The following is a 24,011-nucleotide window of genomic DNA, read 5'->3' on the forward strand; positions in this document are numbered from 1 at the left end:
TGTGTGACTTCTTGTGCAGGTGTTAGAGATCAGAGGTGGTGGGGATAACCCAGGAATCTTAGTGAAAGCTGAGTGAAAGTTAAAGGGTTTTAAAAGGGTAGAGAGGAAAAAAGGGGTCATGACATTTGATCATCCTGCCCTGACAGGCCAAGTCACTGACAGAGGAGTCGGGGAAACACAGAAATGGATCACGAAGGGCACGGGTGGGGAAGATGCACACAAAGACTCTCTCGGAGCTGTGATCAGGCTTGTCGCCCGAGTGTAACCCTCTGTCATGGCTTAGCTATAAAAAAACACCAATAATATGAATCCAGACAACTGATTACAGCATCTCAAATACAGTTGTGGTCTGAGAGGAAGAAATCCCTTTAGAAGGACATGTTTACCACCAGTTTAAGAAATAAGCTATTTCAAAACAGCAACTGGGACATTCAGTCACACTGGCTCATTGACTCTGATGTAAACATGTACATCGTGATCCGGTCTTTGCCGCAATTTTCAACCAATGCTTGTGATTTGGACCAATCAGAGAGCAGTTAGGCAAAGAGCCACACCACAACAGGAAGCCATTGGCATAAACACAAGCTATAAACACAGTAAACAAAAGCAATAGAACACTGACACACTGCTGATTAAAGAGGAGGGAACATTTGTTGAAGAGGTGTCTGAAAACAGAATATACACAAACAATCAGTGATTAGAGATGATGTTAATCTCTCACTGCGCAGGGGGAAAGTCAACAAATCAAGGTGAGCGGAGATAGAAAGAATACAACGGAGTTCATGTGAGGTCTGTTGGTCGCCTGATAGTCCCAGCACTTTTGCAAACAGTGCGTTCATAAGTTGTTATTTACAAATCACATTCGTTGCTGACTGTTTATGCTTTTAATCATTTTAGAGAAGAAAAGCCATCTGGCTTTACTTTACATGCTTTTAATTGGACAAGTCAGGACTCTTTTCCCTTCTAGTTTGTACTCTTTCATTTCTGTCTTTTGAAATGTTGATGTGCCAAATCAATTTTGATCACTTTCTTGAGGACGTCCCCTCCCCAGAGGGACTATTCTTGAGAACAGAACAGTATTTTTGGTCACACTCAATAAAAGTACGTGTTGTTAGCAAAGAAACCAGTATCCCCATGTTCTCACTGAATATTATCCCTCAAAAATGACTAAATAAAAATGCAGTACCATCTGAACATAATGTGAATTTAATACAGAATACAACCCAATTTCCAAAACGATGGGAAAACAATATTAGTAGTTCTCTTACATCCTGTGGTATGTGCAGAGGTTCTGGTGCAGTTTGTGTACAAGGTTAAGAAAATGGATCTGCCGGTTTAAATTATTGTTGCAGATGGACACCTCACATGCACTGTCACATGCGTGCATTTCTCATATCTTAGGAAAAACAACCTGCATCACTTTCCTGACTCACCAATAAGCTGAAAACTCTCAGAATATAATAAAGATGCGGGAGTCTCGGCTTCTTCTTCAGAAACCATAGTGTACTGACAGAGACAGCTCAGAAATGAGGCAGACAACCAGAGAGTCATTTCCTGTATCCGTGTCACATGGTTTTTGCCACTGACTTCACGAGACTAGCCACTGGTCAAATATGAATTCTCATGGAAGATGTGATCATGAGTATAAATTATGACTGATTATTTTGCCCTATGGTCTTTGATAAATCTAACCAACATTATTATTTATTTTTTTCTATCCCAGCCCCAGTAATTTTGATTTCTAACCAAGTGATGTCATCTATTCATTCGGCAACTTACCTCTTACAATAAAAAAATTGCTTTCACTGCCTCTTAGGAGACTGCGAGTCCTTACCGTGCCATACCAATAGCGCAGCTTGTAATTTGTTTTCCAGTGTACAGGAGCTTTGATGCCAACTGTCTGTCGACCAGAGGTACGGCAAACCTTTTCATCTTGAAATGGCTCAATCAACAGCCCAGAAACCACAATTTACTAATGTTTTAAGGCTGATGGGAAAGATGGTTCCTCATGGTTCTTCTTGCCTGGAGCAGGCAGCACAACCAAAACCTTCTGCATAAACCGAGACTTAGAGCCACGAGGAAAAGACGGTATACCTTGTTTGAAGGCTTTATATGTCAAGACATCATAAAATAATAATCTGGTCCTTACCAGGTTTTAAAATGAGGTAGATACAACCACAGATGATCAACATTGTGCGACATATTACATTGTGTCATTATCAATTTAAATTAAAGAGGGTCTTGCAGGAGGGTTTGGTTCACGCGGTTGATGTGCTGCCTGCTTTAGGCCAGAACCACAAGAACCATCCTTTCCAGCAGCCGTAGACTGTTAGTGAATTGTTTTTTTTTTCTTCTTATCTGCTGAGTGGACAGTTTCAAGGTTTGGCAGTGAATCAATTAATTCACGATGGGACACACAGAACTTTTCAGTTTTCGAAAGGGATTTGGGACAAATTGTAAATGGGGAAACTGATCATGGTGGTTTCTCTTGAGGTATTTCGAATTGAATGAACGCAGTTAAGTGCAACAATTTCCTGTGTAATAACTCTGCATCTGCAATGATGATCAACCTGGGCCATTCATTTTCTTCAGTTTGCACGCACAAACTGCATTCGAGAGTTCACAATAAGGAGTTTTCTCATCCTGTAACATAATAAGTTTGCCTGCATTAACCAAAAAAAACATTAGGTCCTGTTCATATTAATCTAACTGAAAGTGCCTTTGGGATAGTTTCAGCCCCATCCAAGTTTCCCACAGTTTATCATTTAATTCATTTCTTTCTTAATCTACAAACCAAAAACTGTTTTGAAGTTTTCTAGTTCTGCACCTTTGACAACAAAAGGCATCCAAGACTTCTTGGGAATGATTCTACCAACTTGGTACACTTCTCCTTTGGCGGTTTCTCCCACACTTTTCAAGCTCTAAGTGTTCAACTGGGGCTGTTGGGAAAAATCAGAGCGCAACATATCCCACAGAATGATGCTGCCATCACCATGTTTAACATCAAAAAGTATAAATGGGGTGATGCTCAGTGCACGGCTTCCTCCATATTCACTGTTGAGAATTGTGCTTAAGCACTTAAACCTACAACAGGGAGGATTTTTGCTTCTTGTTGTCTGACAGTCAGGTGCCTTTTGGCAAACTCCTAGTAGTCTGTTACATGCTTATTAAAGAGAAATCGCTTCTTTGTAGCCAGTGTATAATAAAGGCCTGATTGGTCAAGTGTTGCATTGATCGTTGCTTTGCTGTTTGCATATCTTAACTAATACCCTTTGGCCTTATGTGTTCAGTTGAGCTGGGCAACCAGATCTCTTGTTGGTGGTTCCAAACTTTTTCTGTTTTACAATCAGTGCTTTTTTTTTAAAAAACAGTGACTATTGATGGGATCCACCAGAGCTGTATTGTAAGGGTCATTCAAATGTCTAAATACCTATTTAAATGCTACATTGAAGTTATAATTTTTGACAAGTTAACAAAAGACTCAGAAAGCTGTTTTTGCTTTGTCAATAGTTATGTGTAGATTGATTAGTAGAAAAGATAATCAAATCCATTCTAAAATGAGCCTGAACGATAATGTATAAACTTGAAAGGGCTGGAAAAATATGTCTGCAGTGCATGGAAAATTAATTCCTTCATGTTTTAAAGGGGAGCTGTTTCAACTTTGCTTGTTTCCTGCCATATCTAAATATACTGGTGACATGTCATATCATATTATTAAACATGAGTGCAGGTGATGATAAGGTAAAGTAATCCCTCTGAGACTATTCTGACACCAGCTCATCACAGATGAGCAGGCGGATATCTGCATCAAACTGAGATTTACTCGATAGATTGATTACAACCAGGAATCAGTTTTTCACACAGCCTGTGATTTAAAGACTGAATCATGTGTCAAATCACTGTGTCACACAATAAGCAGGTAATGAATCGGTTATATGTACTTTACAGGCAAATTCTGCTATGACATTTGTTGCAGAGCATGTTTGCTGTTTCCATTCGGATTTTCCTGTCTGGATTTGAGCTCACACATCCATGGAGGGCATCGAGAGGTTGCCATTTACAGTAAGAAATTCTGTTATATGGGGGCGTTAGTTTGCTTTCAGAACTTCCAAACCAGAGATAAAGAGACAGCATTTAATAAGAAATGGGAAAATGAGAATTAGTTTAGTATATTTAAAGAACAATTTACAATAAACAATCACGTTGTTGTATTTGTAAATCAATTCGTCACACAATGGATACTACTTCACAGATCATTTCAACAGATAATAACAAACCTAACAACTATTTCAACAACATATTTTGGAGTCTCCAAAGCCTCCTGATAGTTACAGGGTTGCTGAGAGCCAGCGACTGTCTCTGCAATATGTATGAAAAACTCAGGCTTGAACTGAAATTAAGAACACTTACTCAAGTGCCGTGACCATCTTGAGTATAAATCTAATGTAGCATACTTCCAATTTTTGACGATTGTTTTATCTTACTTTCTATGCTTCACTTTTGATGGGAAATACTGTATGTTTTAACTGTACAACTCTCATCTGAAAGCTGGAGTTACCGATGAGTGTAATAATGAAGATTTTACCTATAATAAAGCAGGCTATTGCCTCAGACTAATTTCCCCATATAAACGTTTCCCACTTCAACCAGCTATGATTTTATTAACAATAACAATAACAATCAGAATAATGATAATAGTAATAATAGCAACCGTATACTTTGTGCCATTACGTCACAGTTAACCTCGATTGATGTTTTGATTGGATTTTTCTGACAGGTTTCCACTTTGACCAATGAATGCAAGAGTTTTACTCGAAATAGGGTTGTGTAAAAAATGTTATATTGCTGTTCTATTGGCCTAAACTTCCACTACGGGACAAACGGCAATGCATGGCTGTAAGAACGCTGAGCCTGTCGTGCTGAGCAGGCAGGCAGAGCAGTCTGAATGAAACGCAGGCTGGAGCGTGTTGTGCGACGGAAAGGTAGCCTCTGGTTACAAACTTTGGACCAATCAGGACGCCGCTCTGCTTTCCTACAACAGGAGCAGCAGAAGTTCAACCTGGACTGCTCCATGAAGAAACTATCCGCTTGAAATTCAAACTGACAATGCTTTCTCACTTCCGCTGACATATCTCACAGCCAACCATTTGTCACTGAAGGAAACGTTTCCGAGTGATGACAATGTTGGGTATGTACGTGCCAGACAGATTTTCTCTGAAATCGTCTAAGGTCCAGGATGGAATCGGTCTTTACACGGCGAGGCGAGTGAAAAAGGTTTGTTCGTTTTTGACTGGGGCAACTTTGAAGCCGAGGTTTGTCGCCGGAAGCGTTCAGAGCTACTTTTTAGAAGTTAGAAACGTTCTTTGGTCGCTTTTTTCCTTGCAGTCGCTGTCAAAATCTCAGTCTCAACCCAAGGCTTCTGTGACGTTAAGTGCCACGTAGCTACAGTAACTGCAGTGGTTTCTCTGAGCCCACTTCATGGATTCATGTCGGCAGAGAAGAGGCGCGCGGCGTCGGTCTCGTGGACCCCACATAAATGTTAGATTTATAAGAGGGATTTGAACTTTTTCACGTCATTCTTCTGAACTATACACACTGTCCCAGTTTCATCAGATGTTTAGGGAAGGCGTATGAAGCTATGGAATGCTTCAGTGGACGGCTGGGCTTTTGGGTGTCAGTCGGGATGTTTTTGCATTGTCATTCAAATATGTAACACTAGCAGAAGATGAATATGAATTCAACATGAATTACACATTTTGAGCACGCCCCTTGTAAGGTCAGAAGGATAAAAATGACCAGTACTGAGGGATGTGCTCACATGTCACATCAAGCAGTAGGCGTGCCTATGTGCCATTCAACACTGATCAGCAGTGCAGAAGTCATGTCCTGGGCTGAGGTGTATTATGTTTCAATATAATTCATTTTGGCTGCCACTCTGTTTTATAAAGGCATCACATTTGACAAGGGATCCTTCTGTTTATTTCCAAGGGAGAAAAGTTTGGCCCCTTTGCTGGTGAGAAAAAGCTGCCCAGTGAGCTGGATGAAAGCTCCGACACCAGGCTGATGTGGGAGGTGAATGCACACGCATCCTGCAATGTTCCAACACATTTCAAGGCACACGCCTTTAGAAGGAAGAGTGAATGAAGGTGGTGATTTTTTTATTATTATTTTTTTTTAGAAGGTTTCACTCAAAGTTGACCTCATTTTTTTTATTGGCCATTTATGTAACACCTGTAAAGCTCGATCAAACATTTCAAGTTCCCACAGTACAGCGAGCTGATGGTTATTTTCTTTCAGCCCCTGTAAAAAACAGCAGTCTGCGCATAAAAGACGGATGAAGCACTCGTTCCTGTGAGAGAAGCCAACGAGATGTAAAATACTGCCGACAGTTGTTAGGGAGTGACTCTTAAAACATCTATGGCGCCAACAGTCTCCCTTTTAAAACAAAAAACAACAAAACCTTCGTTATAGAATAGATATTCTTCAGAGATATGCCTTTTTTCATCCAATCAGGTGTCAAGTATCACTCCCCCTTTCCACCCTCTTGAGTAAATTAGGTCACTTCTAGCTCCAAATAACACCAGTGACAATGGAAAAAATACCGTTGATGTAATAAAATATTGGAGAGCATACATTTGACTCCTTTTTAGCTCTTCAACTTCAGTCAAGAGGCTGTTGATGAACTTTTTGTTTTCTTTATTAAAGCTAAAGCAAAGAAAGTTTGGACCCACCGACCCACACAAATGAATGGGTACGTGCGTCCAATCTTCTGAGTGCCACTGTATACGATAGGCTTAAATTAGTATGCGTCCTTTAAGACTCAGTCAGTGATTGAATCAGTGATTCAAAGAAATCTTTGTCTAAATGTATTTTTTCATGTCTCTGATATGATTTCCAGCAGTGACGTCACAGTTTGCAACTTACAGAACATGCTGAGCTTTATCCCCCCTCCCAGGCATGCAGGAGAAGCTGCGGTGGCTGCAACACACGCACACAAAAAAAGCTATCCGAGAGACAGTGTTTGGTTTGTCTGTTCTTTGATGCCGTAGAAACATGATGGAGCACGAAAAGGAAGACCAGCAGTGTCTGCGCGTTTAAAGGGTTCAATATAAGGTCGCAAAAATCCCCCAAATATTTCTTTTTCTATGCGATTCCGACCTGGTGAGAAGGTAGTTACAAATATCGTCTTACATTTACGACAGCAGACGGTATATAAATCCAAAAACATTGTTTACGGTTTAATGTAAACTGCTGTTTGAAGCCGAGTGACATCAGTTTATACAAAATTGCACCAAACTTAAAAGGTGAATTCCAGAATTAATTTATAATTTATCAACAGTCCAGGAAGAAACACTAAACTGTGCAGCAGAACTTTCGCTCCCTTTTAAAAATCTCGCGACCGCTCAGATTTATCTTGTGGGGCCCACTTTGAAGTTGGGGACTGCTGTACTAAAGACGTGAAACGTTTGTAAGTTTCTTTCGAACGAACTACAGCCACGTAAGCAGCAGCTGTATGGGAAGCAGCGGGGAAATGAGCATTCTTTTGCACTCCAGTGGAAGGCGCATCCTTTATCACATGACGCAGCTGCTTTTGCCAGCTCAGGTTGATCAAAGTATGCTCTCTGTTACTCTGTGATAAAGGCGAACAAACTCTCATCTCACGATGAAGAGAAGCTGCTGATGGTAACCACTAAGACGAGTGATGCAGTTATCTGTAGCCGTCACATTGTGAGGTACAGAGCCGTGCATGTGAGTAGGTGTTCATGTGCGAGGCCAGCACACTTCAAGAGAAGACAAACATTCAAAGGAACGAGAGGAGAAGAAACGGTTGCTAACTTCTGACAGCTCTTGCAGTTACTGCTTTTTTTTTTTTTTTTTCTCCTTAGGTCCGTGGCAGTAAAGGAGATGTGCTGTATATTCTGGATGCAAGTAATCCTCGCTATGCCAACTGGCTGCGGTTTGTCCATCAGGCGCCTTCACAAGAGCAGAAGAACTTGGCAGCAATTCAGGTACATTTCCACTCAGTGGACAATGAATTCCTCAGACTTAACCCCGCTCACCCCCCCCCCCCCCCCGCCCCCCAAAAAAAGAGAAAAAGTGAAGGATAAATAATACAGGCAACACACATGTGTCGGAGAAGACAAATCAAGAAATCTCTTTTTGGCATGGAAATCTTCAGAGCAAGATTGAAGGTGGGAAAGAAAGCAGTGGGGTTGTTGTTTTGGGAGGGGGTTTGTTTAGTCAAACACACAACATGATTGTGTGAGTTTTAGTAATTGTGAGAAAATGAACGCAGTGAGTAATAACATGGGATAAGACCAGTCTGCAACCGCACAAACTGGAAAGTAAACACGCTTGACAGTTATGACTGTTTTTATTCTGAAAATAGGTTAGAGCTAAAGGGGAAAAACCCATTAAATGAAATTGCTTGCTAAAAGATTCTTATTGTTCAATTATGTTGCAAAACACATCACTTTGGCTCCGGTCCCTCAGTGGCCAGATGTTTAAGCCGTTCTAATCTTTACAAATGAGTGTTAATAGGGTGTGAAATTGGATAAGGAGGGAAATTCTTTTACTCTTTTTTTTTTTAATTCTTTCCAAAATAATTAGAATTAATGTTAAACAATGGAAATGAACATTCATACACACTTTTGAACGACGAGTTCTGGATCTGGGAAACTTCCCCCCACGTTGCACTTCTAAGTAAAAGATAAAAAAGGGTCGCTCTCTTAAGTTGGAGAAGAAAAATAGAAGTGGAAGGGGAAGAATATGACCACTTCAGGTTTAAGGGCCAAGTTCCTGCCATTAATACTCAAACACACAGAGTGATTGGTTGTTTAAAGGTCATGCATGCGAGTTAAATCTCTGTGTTTCATCAACAATGACATTTATTGTTTAGCCTTCCTCTTCCTAATCATTATTTATGTACATTTAGAATCCCATAATTAAAACAAAATGACGGTTTGATTTCATTAACATGACCTTTAAGGACAGGGAAGTTAATGAACACATTTTTAAGGCTTTGTGCCTTTGACTTGTGGCCTCAATCAGACCTTAACCGACTTCTGTCCGGGTGTAATGAGTTCAAACCTCAGCGAGCTTCAATAGTTACTCAGTGCGCCTGGCCATAAAAGGTTGGAACTGGTGTAGCATTGGGTCGGAGTGTTTTGCCTTTACATTCCCTCGTGTTCCGCCCGTGCTCCAAAGAATCGTTCCATTGTGCGATCACTCAGCGATAACCCATGTTTTATTTGCCAGGATGGCGAGAACATCTTCTACCTGGCTGTGGATGACATAGAAACTGACACGGAGCTCTTGATAGGCTACCTGGACAGTGATATGGAGGAGGAGGAGGAAGAAGAGGAAGAAGTCATTAAAGATGAAGATGAGAACAGTAAAGAGGCCAAGCACCTTGTAGAAATGGGTACAGAGGAAGGTCCTTCATTGTTTTCTTGAATATTCCGGTCTTAATTAATCCATCTATGACACCCACGTGAAAGAAATCTACTGTAGCTGCCTCTCACGTTTCCGTGGCATGTTCTTTGTGTGCGCCAAATATCTGCAGAGCTTGTAATAAAGAAGGAGGACCACCCCTGCTTGTTGTGTGAGAGCAGTTTTCCCAGCGAGGAGATCCTGGCTGCTCACCTCCAGAGTCTGCACCAGAGACCCAGCACAGAGGAGAAGGAGTTCAAGTGCAGGAACTGTGGCAAGAAGTTCCCCGTCAAACAAGCTCTGCAGCGCCAGTGGGTTTACTGTTACATCGCTTGACCGGTTTAATGGTCAACTTTCTCCTATAACAGTCGGCATTAAGCTGTTGAGAAGCCTGAATGCATTAAATCAGTGCAATGTAGATTCCAGATTGTCAGTTAGGTATCTTAGGTAACTTTGATAATGTGTTAAGCAGAAGTCCGTCATAGTTGGGAACAGCACTCACTTACGTTCTTGCTGTGAATTACACCAGTTAATCAACATCAGTCTCATAACTTGAGCCTGCAGCTGATTAGCCTTGTAGTCTTGTTGTCATGCCTAGTGGATAATTAGCGGTGTCACTGCACATAGCCAAGGAAAAGTCCTGCATTTGTCCTTCATAAACACCCAGCTGACGACATATCACACCCCAGCCAAGCTAATGTTAACACCGTCAGTGCTAGCCCTTATAATTTGTGAGAGACACGTCCACAGCAAAGTGATTGTAGTGTTCTGGTCATCCGATAGAGTTACATACTGCAGTGATTTCAGAAACCGCTGCTCCTGGCAGTGTTTGTCTTCACTAAAGCCTGGGGGCTAACTTTCTTTTTACTGTGTGTCAGTAAAAATCCAGAATGTGGAAGACAGATTTATTTCACGACTCTGCATCAGTCAGGTCTTTATCTCCACCTCGGAGACACTGAATGAGGTGAACAAACCTTTTAGATAACAGGCATTTTGAAACTCAGGCTTGTGAGTTGAGCAGCTGGCCTGTTCTGTTGTCTCACTTCCCAGGGTCATGACCCTGTTACTGAAAAAGGAACCTTCTTAAAGGAGAAGGTAACACTTCAATTTGTATAGAGCATTAGTTAGAAGTAAACAGATTACAAATGAAAGTAAATTTGTCATTATATTTGCCATTAACTGCGATTAACTACACGGAGTGAGTGACAGCACTTGTGCTAACTAAACAAATTAAATACAGGGTAATAGTTAAAGGGCTTTAGAGTTTTTCTTTGTTTCCAGTCTAAATGCTAATATATGTATTTCCCAGCTCTAGTACGAGGAGGTGTATTGGTTTTTTTTTCATCAAACTGTTTTTTGTACATTTGGATACTTCTCTTATGATTTTTTTTTTTTTATGAAAATGGGATGTTTTTCTTTTTATGCTGGGTTCTGTGCAGCACTTATGAGCCGTCGGTGTCTCACCTGCAGTAGACAGCGGTCAGTGTGCTCTGTGTCTGCTGAACCAGAAATCTCTCCTGACAGGCAAGCTAAAGTTGAAGTAATCAGACTTGATCCACTGGAAAAGTTCATTTTTCAGAAGAATTCACCAAAAAACGTCACAAAATGTCCCTTTTTTGAGAGTTGATTCTTTATTTCTAATTGTTTTACCTGTTATACTGGTTGGATGTTTCTATTTGGCCTCATATTTGTTTATATTTTGAATTCTTCCTCAGTGTTTTGCATTGTTCTGAGTCACTGGATCCATCAGGTGACTCTAAAGCTCATCAGTGCTCCCTTTGCCACAACACCTTCAGTTCAGAATCCAGGTAACGTGCACCGTCCAACACGTTTACAGAACAACGTGAATTTGCTTAAATAGTCCCTATGGTACGTTGTTGTACCGTAAAAGTGCTCTCTCTTCTTTGACTTAATTTCCTTCTTTTTCTTCCTCTTTATCTCATGTGCACAGTTTTGAACAACACAAAGAAGCCTGTAAAGGAGATGCCAGGTTCATATGTAAAGCAGAGAGCTGTGGCAAAAGATTCAAAAGCAAGGATGCTCTGAAGAAGCATAAAGGCAACGTTCACACAGGTTGGAATCTCTGTCTTAACTTCATTCGCTGTATTTCTCTGTGAGGACTGTTCCACGCATTCACAAGCATAAGGTGTTTTGCATTTTCAAGAGCGAGGGTAATGAACATGATTGTCCATTAGCAGCCTCGGCACTCAAAGAACTGCAGCAACGAGGAATGACCTCGATCAGTTAAAACCTCGGTAATGTTAAGACACATCTCTAATTACTTGAGCTCGATAATTGCTGACCTGCATGTTCTGGGGTGGCTCAGACTGTCGGATAATTGGACTTCCATAGCTATTTAGGATGGGATGTAGGGCAATGGGAATCTGAGCAGCCTCACATTTGAATCGAGTATCAAGCCAAGATTAAGACTCCGAGAGGCTGATGGAGCTTAGATCTGGGCTTTTATGTTTTTCCTAAACGTGGTCAGGACAAAGGGTGTGTGAGTGTGTGTGTCTGTGTGTGGGCGAGGGGGGAAGTGGATCAGACGCAACAGATGTTGATCGTGTAATTTAGATGGAGATAAATGGAGGATGTCACTGGTCCCAAAATGGTGGGATCACAGAGCATGTGATTATTACCGGCAGTTTTCCTTTAATTTGCAATCATGCTTCATGAAATTGTTGCTCGACGCTGTCAGTTCCATAGATAGATGGGATTTGTAATTTGTAATCGTCTTCTTTTGAATTTTTCAGGGAGCGCACGACGGAAACTCACGTGCACCATATGCAACAGAAAGTGCTCCTCCTCTCTGAATCTTCAGGAACACAGAAAGGTGAGGCTCCTACATTATCTACTGCGCAGCTCAATAGTAATCCCAGCCAGATACTTTGCATCGGATCTGCGAGGATTTACTCAGCTCGCGCAGTTTTGCATGTTCCATTTTTCACAGAGGCGACTCTTCGGTGCCGTTTTCTCTGTCGCGCGGTGGTATCCATCATTCTCCACTGTTTCTGTAACCCATTCTAACCTCTCCATCTCACATTCTCCTCTGCTTCACGTGTTTCTGAGTTCACTTATTCGCTCTTTATGATCAAGTTGTTGTTTTTATGTCTTTATGATCAAATGTATTCTGGGTGACACAGAGCAGAGGGATGGTTTCCTTTTCACTAGCTCATCCCACAGGTCTTGTGAAATTTAAGAGGCTCTGTTGGCAGACTATAAGGTTTTAACCTTGGCGCCAGAATTCTCCTACTTATTGATGGATTGCAGATTTGAACACGGCTGTTTGAATGTTATTCTCATACAGATAATTGTTTGCTTTGTGCGTATCGTCCCATTCTCAGCTCATGCGTTTGCTGTTTTAGTCACTTATGTTCGACTTGTCCTTTCCAGGCTACATTCTTCTGTTGCGCACTCATGTAATTTCACTGTAATTACCTGCTATTAAATTAATAGCATTGAATAATTATTATTAATGTAGCTGACATGGATGAATGGTGATTCCAATTTTTGCTATGACGATCGCGAGCTAAACAGCGGGGAAGTGGCACCGGCCACATGACACGAGTTTGCAAATTTTTTGCTCCGGCCCTCCCCTTCTCTTCTGCTCTGGCACTGGCAGATGTGAAGGTCAAAGTTCACCTTTTGTTCATATTCACAATGAGAGATTTGCTCATTCGGTCACAAACAGTCAAATCGTTGACATATTTAAGGATAAACTTGAGGAAATGGGTCGAGAAGCACTGCAAAGGCAGATGCTTCCAAAAAGGTGCACTCATGGCTCAGCTAAATCAGTCGAGCAGGCCCAGTTGATTCGGATTAAGTATCAACATTGCAGGAGGAAAAAGATCAATTTGGCAAGAGCTTCAGTCACAGACTGCTCATCTGACTGGTGTTTCCAGTGCAGTACGGATAAGGTGACATCTGCATTTCCAAATTTTCTGATGGAAAGACAGAAATCAGGGTTCGTAAATTATAGTCAACAGTTTGGATGACCGGGATGTTTGTGAACTGGTGGAAACTGAAAGAAAAAGACAGAAGGGCGGCTCCTCCTCAGCGTACTGACGATGTCAGCGCAGTGATCTGATTGTGTCACCAGGAACAGTCTGTCAACACTTACACTGATGCAGTAGGGATGTTGTAGCAGTGAGAGCTCACTGAATGGTTTGATGGATCGAACAAAGGGGTTCAGATGCTACAGCCACCATGCTCAACCCAGTTAAACAGCAGTGGGAGATCCTGGACCGACTCGACAGTCTTTAGTCTACACCACCTTCACCAAAACACCAAATGTGGGAATATCTTGTGGAAAAATTATGTTCTATCCCTCGGCAGACTTTCACAGACTTGTCGAATCAGTGCCAACATTCATTTAAGGCTGTTGGGGTATCACGTGGCGGCACCTTACACCTTTCTGAGAGACCTTATGTTGTTTTTTCCTTGAAATAGTCCCCCCTCCTAATCATTGTGTAAGAAGCAAATATTGTTGTGTTGTTTTTTTCCCTTCTTTCGTGTCATGTCAGTCTCATTGGAAACGTGAAGCTATCACGCCTCAAAGCATTGGGAATTTGGGAATCACCATTGGAAACCATTGGAGACGGAATTGTTTTTCCGACCCCTAGTGTTGGCACCCTTAATGTGCTTCCCCTGTAAAAATGAATGAGAGGAGAAGCTGTCTTCTTTTTTTCACATAGAGCTCAAGGCAGAGTCTGTTTGAGCAAAGTGCCAGACAGAAAATCTGTCTTTGCTGCTGCCAGCATCTCATCTCATTTTAGATTTTTTTCTGAACAGTCTTTTTTTTTTTTTTTTTTTTTTTGTGTAAAGAAATATATTGATTTAAAATGTGAGCTGATGTCTGTTACAGTAAATTACTGGATTAATCATGTCTAATTATGAATGAAATGTGTTCTGTTATGTTTGAGAGCGACGGGTCAATCACTTAATTCTAGTCAAGCAAATTTTCTTGTCAACATTGTGATCCCTTTAGCTCTCCATCCAGTTTAGCGCAGCACTTTGGACGAAGTTGGGCATTATATTAGTATTCAGGTTGTCTCATGTAATATATCTTCCCGTCTGTCGTTCATTAACATTCATTCAAATGAAGAATGGTGGAATTTAATTTTCTGCTGGAAAAAGTTATCATCCAGATTAACCCGCAGACATCATTATGTCCCTGTCGGCTTGTTTATCATCAGGCCACAAACTGTGTGACATTTAACTGAGACACGATATGCCCTTTTGACCCTCCTGAAGTCTTAATGCAATGTTTCAGACATATTTTGGTCAAAATAAGACAAAGAGACTGCACAGCAGTTCGTTTCTCTTCCAAAAGGTATTATTCTATTGAAACGGATCGTTTTAGGGTGAAGCTTGACTCACTCGACTCCGCTCAGTCCCTCTCTTCCTAAGGGTCCGCCTGAGGTCTCTATGAGTGAGCATACAGTAAATAGCCCGAGAGCTCAGACCACACACCGCACTGATAGGAAAATACTTGACTGGCAATTTTATTCTTAAATACTTACATTTCTTTCATCTGCATTTAACCTGGGGCAGCTGGTGGGCTACTGATCCCTCTTTTGGACACAATCTTATTGCGAGTCATGTGTTGAACCGGCCCAAAGTCTTGAAACAGCACAGAATGTAACGGCCGCTTGCCAGTTAATAACACCATTGAGAACTCTCGTCGTAATTCCGCCTTCGCATCCGCTCCATAAACTCTGGACTTCACTGTTGTTCCATTCCTCTGTGTTTTGTTGAAGTTTTTAGCAGCTAAAATTAAGGACTGTTGCATAAACGAGCAACATTTCACCATTTCAGTGTTCACGAGTTTCCACTACCGGACTGATTAGCTCATTGAATGACATGTTTTCAGTTCTGAGGAGCCCCAAACAAAATGCGGCTGTGTTTTCCTGAGTTTATTTAGTTGGTAGTGACTTCAGACACCCAAATATATGCTTCACCTTTATTGTAACCTGGAAGCTGTGACATACAGTTGATCTGCATTGAATCATTTAACGTACTTCACCTGTGAGTTAATACCCTCCTGTTTCAGATCTCTTTGAAAAGGGGTGATGTGATATTTCTATGTGGCGTACTAAAGTGTGTATGTGCCTGGCTTTTAAACACATATACAATATTGCGGTTGTCCTTCCGTGCATACATCCCTTTCTAGGAACAGGATAACTCTGAAAGCATCGAGGGGATTCGTTCACATTTGGCGCAATCATCCACTTGGACTCAAAGAGGAAAGAATTTGTTGACCTCATAAAACACATATTTGGGCATAACTCAAAAATTCAAAGGCTAATTCTGACCAAATTTCACTGGAGATGTCGGATAGGATAAATTTATAAAGTATTGACATTTTATGTGCACAAGTTCAAAGAACAGCTTCACTTTCATGTCTTAGTTGCCTCTAAAAACCCTTTTTTTGACATTATTCAACACTCACAGTGGGCTTTATTTGTCAAGCTTGACTTAAGATCTTATTAAATTTCCTTTTTATGCTGTATTTAATTTGAGTCTGGAAAAGACATAAATGTTGATTGCACCTTGACTGACACTGCAGGCCAAGGCATGAACCGAGGAGCCTCGAATTCTCGTCTAATCACACGCTACGTCTGAGCTATTGTCTGTTAGAAAATAGAAATCAGGGAGGCAGAATGTGCTTCAGTAATGTAGGTCGCAATCACATCAAGTTTTGACAAGTTACTTTTTTCCTACCAAACATCAAGATGTACCAAAGGATGGCTTCCTGCTTAAACTTAAAGTGTTATTATAAAACATGACACGTTTATGACATGTTCTTATAGCTACAATCAAAGCCATCGGAGCATGAAGTATATTTCACGAAGAGGAGCAATCAAACTTTCCATAATGACAATTTAGCTCAAAAGAGGCTTAAAGCTTCCATTATCATCATTTAGCTGAACAAGCTCTTGCAGAAGCAGCTGTGACAAGAGGAGCTGTGTTACATTAGCATATGCTATTGTAGCCGTGCGCTTGGGAACTATTCAGTGTGCAATTATTGGAAGTGTGCTCCGAAGCAGAAAGGGGATTGAAACTTTTCATCACTTTAATTGCTTTTCTGTGTGTAGACATCAGTCTAATGAAAACAGAGAAGATTTAGCTTCAGTTGACCATCGCAGACCGTTGTCCTCCAACTTCTGCAGACATGTTTTTTTGTCAAAAGATCAGCCAGACCAGAGTGTAAAAGCTCACTTTTGTTTGCTTTTGTGTTGTAGATACATGAAATATTTGAATGCCATGCATGCGATAAAAAGTTCATCTCTACCAATCAGCTGAAACGCCACATGATCACACACTCCGGTAAGAGCATGCGCCAGCAAACAAATGCATCCCTTGGTGTGTCACGGCGGTTTACTAGAAAAGGATCTGTCTTAATCTCTCACCCGTCAGAGAAGCGGCCGTACACCTGTGAGATCTGCAGTCGATCGTTCAAGCGCTTGGACCAGGTGACGGCTCACAAGATCATCCACAGCGAAGACAAACCGTACAAGTGTAAGCTGTGTGGGAAAGAGTTTGCTCACCGCAACGTCTACAAGAACCACAAGAAGGTGAGCAAATGTTCCATCACACCAATTGATCCATTTATCTGCTACTGTCGTTAAGTGGGAGTTGTAATTATCGTCTTTATACCACAAGCTTGTTCATGTTTTTTTTAAAGGAGATATTCTGTCACTTCAAAGCTGGTCACTTGTTAGGCTGTAATCAATCACCGTCTTGTTGGTGGCCCTCCCACCTCCCTCAGGTTCTGCATGTTTACTTTTGGGATTGAGGTGTCATTTGGAGAAATAGGCAGAGGCATTTTGAACTGAAATCCCCTTGAGCTGCTCATCTTCATCAAGTAAACAGACCAGACAGGAAGTGGAGCCAGTTTCTGAAGCTTCCCTGACTTTCCTGCTGAGGCAGCTCAGCACACACATGCTGAACACCGCTGCTCTCTCTCTCTGCAGACGCACTCTGAAGAAAGGCCTTTTCAGTGCGAGGAGTGCAAAGCGCTGTTCCGCACCCCCTTCTCTCTGCAGCGCCACCTTCTCATACACAACAGTGAGTATGAATGTCTTTGTTCTTACCTGATGGGAAGTTATGTCACACATTTTGGGATTATATGACGTTTGCTTTATGTAAGGTTATAATGTCCTAAAAGTACTGCGCAGAAATCTTGAGCCGCCCCTCATTTCTTTATATTTTGCTTCTAAGCAGCCAGACTTTCTTTTGATCTTTTAAAGTTGTCTTGAGCAATAATTCTCCAGGCTTTAGGAAGCTCTTTCAATTTTCTTTTTTTTTTTTTGTTACTGGCTACTTTTTTTTTTCTTTTACTAATTTTGAGTCCAGCCCTTCTACCTAACCACTTTCAGAGGAATTTCTCTTTATGTTTAAGCCGCTTAACGCTGACCTATGAACCATTTAAGCATGAAAAGGCGTCTGACTCCAGGACCGAACCGGTGTTGTGTCTACGTATAACAGACAACTTAGAAAAAAACAACTTTAAATTCCATCTTTAGGTACTTTTACTAGCACCTTGGGGCAAGGAAACATAATTTGTTACAAATTTTTTTTTTCTAGTTCAATCTACAAAAAAATGCCAAAGATAACAGTTTCACAGACAGAAAATCGTATTTTAGCTCCAACAAGGTGACTCCCAAAGAGCTATTAGCTGAAAACGTGGCATGACGTGCAGTCTGTCCTTAAAAAAAGTGAAGAAACAAAAACAAGTGGAGGGCAAAAGAAGTGCTGGGCCAAAAAAAAAAAACTATCCAGAACAGATGAACACTATCTGAAAGGGATATCTTAGAGAAATAGAAAAAAATCAATCCAGGATCTGACACAGGACCTCAAGGATGCCTCTGGCCCTTCAGCTGATCCATCTACAGCTGACTGGAGGCAGCCGCTAGCAACCCCAGTGCAAAAACAGTCTGATACTGGGCCGATCCATACCAAGCTCAAGATGAAAAGCGTTTATCTCACATATCATGTTGACAAATGATTGTGAAAGCCGCGACCCTTGACTATAGTTCCGGCATTTCATTAGATAACTGGGGTAACTAAACCAGTCAAAAAAAACTACACATAGGAGACATTCTCACCGGTCATGTATTGAATTCATCACAGTAACATCACACAAGGGAGCTCTCATATAAATACAGTCATGTTGTTTTCAGATACTTTATATAGGGTTAGATCATTTTAGATTAAATACCGTGGATCGACTTTCTGATGTTTGTGACTTAAACGTGAGGAAAAATGTCACGTTATCCACCATAGCGGCATGACCTTGTCAACAGAATACTATTCCTTTAGAAACAGCTGACACTCATTGTTGCTACCAGCTCGCAATAAGCAACTAGAACACATTTGGAAATCGCTAGGATGTGGCGTTAGAGGCTTGCCTATCCAGGAGAAGAGCATTTCAGCTCAGGATCCAGCTTCAGTGTAATCACTCAGTTCTCTCCATCCCTGAAAGGATTTGCCAATGTTGTCTTTTTGCCTCTCTTTTTAATAATGCCATCTTCCTTTTCTAACATGCTTTTTCGTGGATGCAGTTGTTGCCGGTGCTAGGATTGTGACTTACTGAAGTACTGCTGCTATTGCATTAGATTCTCTCTCTCAACTCCAAACGCGTGCATGTATAACTACCTCTATAGAGCAGCCAGTAACGATGCTTCTGGCCGACAAGACCTGAAGGAGGGGTTGGCCAATCAGAACACAGTGAGTTAAATGGGTGGGAGGGCCTTCCAACTAGCTCACTATGACAGGAAAGAAGAGCTAAAGCGATATGTTGCAGACTGGGCTGAACTGAACTGGCAAATATAGGATAGATTTGGTTATCAGTTCAATTCATTTTTACCAGCATTAGCAAACAGTAGCGACCACATGGCTCTGGTTGTACCAGACCAGGAAAGGCTGCAGCTGCAAAACTCTTGTGTGTATTTTCATGGTGTAATGATGCATGTAATTGCCTCTGAATTCAACTGTTCTGCAAGAGGAAGAATGTGTTGCTTCTTGTGTCAAAAGGAACCTAATCTCTCTGGAAGACATTTCTTTTTTAAAGGGTTGAAATATTTGTCTGTGTTTAAAAGGGACTGAAATGTCAGGATGATTTATTTAGTTTTGTTATTTTGAATTGAATGCAGATTTTTCTGAATTTGAAACTGAACAATACCAAAACAAACCCTGCCATCTTTGATGACTGTTAGCTTAAGCAGTGTTAGGAAAAAATGACCCAAGTCATTGTGTCCATGTGCTTTCCTTAAGTCATCTAGAATAGTTACTTTTAAAACCAGCTGAGTGAGTTTTATAGCCAATAGTCCTGCGTTTTTATTCGCCGTCATCCCTTACTTACCCCAGTAGATATTTCCATTAACAACACACAGTTTCGCCCCAAAGGGACATTAGTCTGACACACTCTGTCAGAAACTTTGTTCGTGGACAGTCGAGCTGCGGTTGAGGCTTGGCAGGATGCAGCTCTAGTCTTCGAACTGAGCCAGATAACAAAAGAGATTGTAAAGCTCAAGGCATTTCCTGCCGCTGTCCCAAGCGGCTGGCAACATAATACAAGCACTTGTATGATGTATCAAGTTTTGGACAGTGTATCTGGGGCTTTGGGATCAAGTGTGAAATTTCACTCTACTGTACGTGAGAGACTTAAATAAATTGTTAATAATTTATTGCGCCATGAGATTGTCTGTCTCTAAAGCTGGAGGAGCACCTGAGCTCGCAGAAGCACATCTGTCACAGCACTCGCAGGTGAAACTCTACAGAACTAATTTTCTTCAATTCTGGAACTTGTATTATTTTTTAAACCCCACAAAAGTTGCCGATAATTGATCGTGTTCCACTCTTTGTGCGAGTTTAACTCACAAAAATGAGAATGGAGTCAAAAGAGGAATTTCTCACTGCAATGTTACAAGTTTTTCTGTCTGAATCTGCAAACAGGAAAGGTGAATGTAACTGTCACGAGTCACATCAGGTGAAGTTTCTTGGACAGTGGTCTAATAATAGTAATTTAAACCAGTGAGAGAATATTATACAATGATTGTACCGTCACATAACCCTCAGTTAGCTGACAGAGATTGAGAATTTTCCTCACAATTGCACAACTGTTTGATTAAAAGTGTCTAAAATGCATTATTTTCCAGGTGATTAGGATATTGTTTTGGTTTATTTGGTAGGGCATGTAACCTTTAAATCCATTCAGATAGAGATCAAAAAGTTTCACATTCACACTCAAATCAGCACATGTGGTTCTCGCATGAAGCACTGCACATTTATGTGTCAGCTGCTGTGTTTCAACCTTATTTTAAGATCTTGAGCATAACCCTGTGCATGTGTGTGTTTGTGTGACTGTCCCTGTTTGCGTAGGAGCATGCATGGCCTAATATCAGACTGAAGCCCCGCTCTGTATATTAATGGAATCTGTCTGAGGGTGGCGCTGACATTGATTATCATCAAGTGAATGTTCCGGGCTGATTGAAAACACGGTGAACCTCAGCTTCCACTGCTGTTCCATCTTATTGAGCTGACCATCATCACACTGGGTAATCGGAGAATGAGCACAAGCTTGTAGCCACTCGCTGCCTCCAAACTAAACTACTCTGTGGAAATTGAATGATCTCCATATAATGGAAACATCGACTCTACAACAATAGAGGCTGTTGTGTGGAGGCTGAGAGCAGAGGCGTGAAGGAAACATCAGGCTTCACTCTGAGAACAGCTGAGATTGTGCCCCGATGAATGCGTCTACGGACAGTCTGACTGGCATTTCAGCGCTGTTCAGTGGAATGATTATTAAATCGGGCATGTTTTTTTCACTTAAACAGAAATAAAGCAGAGCCAGACCATTCTAAAGACCATTGTGTGGGAGCTGTCTGGTGCAAAAAAAACCCCACCTTCTCTTATGTAGTTTTCTGTCCACACAATCACTGCAGTGAAATTGGGTCCCGTCTTGCTGTGCGTGATGGCTGTGTGTTTAGAAGCACAACAATAGCTGAGAGAAAGTTGCTCCCACAAATGATCCTCTATCCTTGCTGCAGGTGAGAGGACATTCAAGTGTGACCAGTGCGACGCCACCTTCAAGAGGAAGGACACGCTCAACGTCCACATCCAGGTGGTGCACGACGGCCACAAGAAGTACAAGTGTGACCTGTGCGAGAAGGCCTTCGTCACTCCTTCTGTCCTCAAGAGCCACAAGAAGGTGAATGAAAAGGGCTCGAGCCAGCCAGCCTCAATCACACACAGTGATTACAGGTCTGCAGTCACTTTGAAATTGAGTTCAGAGAAAATTGGTGTTGTTGTAGAAAAGTTAGAAAACAACTTATGAAACCTAAGGTTGAACTTTAAGGAAAAAAGTATTATATTTTTTATCACCAGTCTTCTGCTGAACAAAGTTTGCTGGAGAATAAATGACAGCTTTACCCTCTACTGAAATATTTCTATTGATTTGCATCTTGTCTTACTCCTTGTCTCACTGCCTATTGACGCATATGAAATAAATTCCTTTATCGATTAGAAATGGCAGTTAGTCCATTAGCTCCGCAGGGTTTCAAAGCCCCCAAACAGATCTCTCTGTAGATTATGAGCTTTAAATCTGACGGCGTCCGGTGTGGTTACGGATCAAGATTGAAACCAAGCAGCTTCTTGGCACGCAGCAAAAGAAAATGTCTGAGAGCGGTAGGACGAAAGCAGGCATGCTGAAGTGTCTCACTGATGACGGTTTCTGGAGGCCGCTGAGAGATCTGTCCTTGATCAAAGTCAGGTTGCCGAGGAGATGACAACTCGCTGGCTGTTTTTACACGGCGGAGTTACCTGCCTTTTGACTGCAATATTGTTGAAATCTAATTGAATGCAAACTTTGACACCATTCTTCTGCACAGACGTCCGTGATTATTGGAGCTCTGTGCAGCCTGTCTGACTAACACAAATGTTGAAAATTAAAAGTAAACATTTGCATCTCACCTGAACCAGGATTTTATACACATATAGTTTTTAGAATAAGAAAAGAAGATTTCAGGGTGTAAGATGAATTTGAATGATTTATGAATTTGAAAAAAAAATAGACCGTTTGATGCTTTATAATCCTTCTGTGCCACATCAGATGTCATTCGGTATGTGGATGTGCAACAGCGAAGCTGCACATATCTGCCAGAACAGGCCGGAGTAATTCGAGAAGAGCTCTTGTGTTACAGTAAATGCTTTCTCCTCATTGAGCCTGGGTTCATGTTATATGAGAGGGTGTGTAAGTGTGTGTCAGCATCCATCTGCAAGCATTATATTGTATGTGTAGCACTTTGTACAAGATAGTCTCACCTCTGGAAGACTGAACAAATAATCTTTTTTTGAGCAAATAGATACACTGTACATACGAATATGTTAAAAGTGTGTGTGTGTATACATATATATATATATATATATATATATATATACACTTGTAATGTTTCTTTGTGAAATTGCTGTCTGCTTCACACCGATGATATTTTCTCGGTTGAACAAACAACAGCCAACAACTTTATTCCATCTGGGACACATGTGTTCGTATAAGTGGATCTGTTTGTGCATTGTTGTGTGTGGGAGGGTGTGTGAGTTTGTGGTTGTTAGGGTACTCGTATCCGTTTCTTTGTGAACGTGTGTGTGTGTGTGAGAGTGTGGATGGAGGGCTTTGTAACGAAACACCCGAGGTGTCAGAGGGACACATTGGGGCGATGGTAGGAAGGACGGGGGCCCGGAGTGGAGGTGTTCCTGTACTGTTGTACTGCTGTTGAAACTGTCGCTCTGAGTTTGAGCTTTTCATACTCTCAAATCTTCTGGAGAATTAACAGCAGGCCAGGAGGAGGAACTCAGAGGCTACTTTTCAACAAGGCGAGGGGAAGGAGAGGAGCTGCATGTTCAGCCCTTATGGGCTCAACACCATGGACTGTTTGGAACTGAAAGGAGAAGAAGAAAAGGGGGGTGCAGGATTAAGAGATGAATGCATATTTGCACCCTAACCTTAAGGTCCCTAGGGCTCTGGACCCTCTTAAATCTTTATCGCCTGTTTGTCTTCTCTGATCCAGAGAGCTGAGGTTTATCTCCATTCACTGTGATGTGCATGATACAGGCTAGTTTTGCTCCAAACACAAAGTTTAGAACAAAGTGAAATGCAGATTCTGGGACTGCTTTTACCTCAGAAAAAAAAAAACGTGATTATGTTTGGATGAATCCTTATCTAAGGATATGGTATTAAAAAGCTTTTCTTTTTTTTTTTTCTTGGATTTTGATTGAATATCCGACAAGCTTAATGTTCTGACACTGAAAGCCATCTACCACGGTAGATCCCACTTTGAAATGCAGGAACGATGTGAGGATGAATGTTTTTTTGGTTTCTTTTAACCTCCATCACGTCTGTTTTATCATTTATCCACCAGACACACACGGGGGAAAAGGAGAAGATCTGCCCGTACTGCGGACAAAAGTTCGCCAGCAACGGCACGCTAAGGGTTCACATCCGCAGCCATACAGGTTAGTGGCCTTCTATAATTCAGCGCCTCTTTAGAATTCACCTTACAGCAGCTGCAGTCAGC

General features: G+C 41.4%; 1 protein-coding gene across 1 annotated transcript in view; it reads left to right on the top strand.

Annotated features, from left to right (window-relative positions):
* The first annotated feature begins 5,083 nt into the window (after positions 1 to 5,083).
* prdm5 (PR domain containing 5) overlaps positions 5,084 to 24,011 on the top strand; it is a 38,918-nt gene continuing 19,990 nt past the window's right edge. The window contains exons 1-13 of the mRNA XM_075486204.1: positions 5,084 to 5,274; positions 5,989 to 6,072; positions 7,887 to 8,009; positions 9,259 to 9,424; positions 9,566 to 9,743; positions 11,148 to 11,240; positions 11,384 to 11,505; positions 12,186 to 12,265; positions 16,677 to 16,761; positions 16,852 to 17,009; positions 17,409 to 17,502; positions 21,489 to 21,649; positions 23,856 to 23,949. Of these exons, the coding sequence (XP_075342319.1) occupies positions 5,176 to 5,274; positions 5,989 to 6,072; positions 7,887 to 8,009; positions 9,259 to 9,424; positions 9,566 to 9,743; positions 11,148 to 11,240; positions 11,384 to 11,505; positions 12,186 to 12,265; positions 16,677 to 16,761; positions 16,852 to 17,009; positions 17,409 to 17,502; positions 21,489 to 21,649; positions 23,856 to 23,949 (1,537 nt within the window). The 5' untranslated portion in view covers positions 5,084 to 5,175. The remainder of the gene's footprint in view (positions 5,275 to 5,988; positions 6,073 to 7,886; positions 8,010 to 9,258; positions 9,425 to 9,565; positions 9,744 to 11,147; positions 11,241 to 11,383; positions 11,506 to 12,185; positions 12,266 to 16,676; positions 16,762 to 16,851; positions 17,010 to 17,408; positions 17,503 to 21,488; positions 21,650 to 23,855; positions 23,950 to 24,011) is intronic.

This window comes from Odontesthes bonariensis, chromosome 15 (genome assembly GCF_027942865.1).
Source record: "Odontesthes bonariensis isolate fOdoBon6 chromosome 15, fOdoBon6.hap1, whole genome shotgun sequence".
In the NCBI taxonomy this organism is placed as follows: Eukaryota; Metazoa; Chordata; class Actinopteri; order Atheriniformes; family Atherinopsidae; genus Odontesthes; species Odontesthes bonariensis.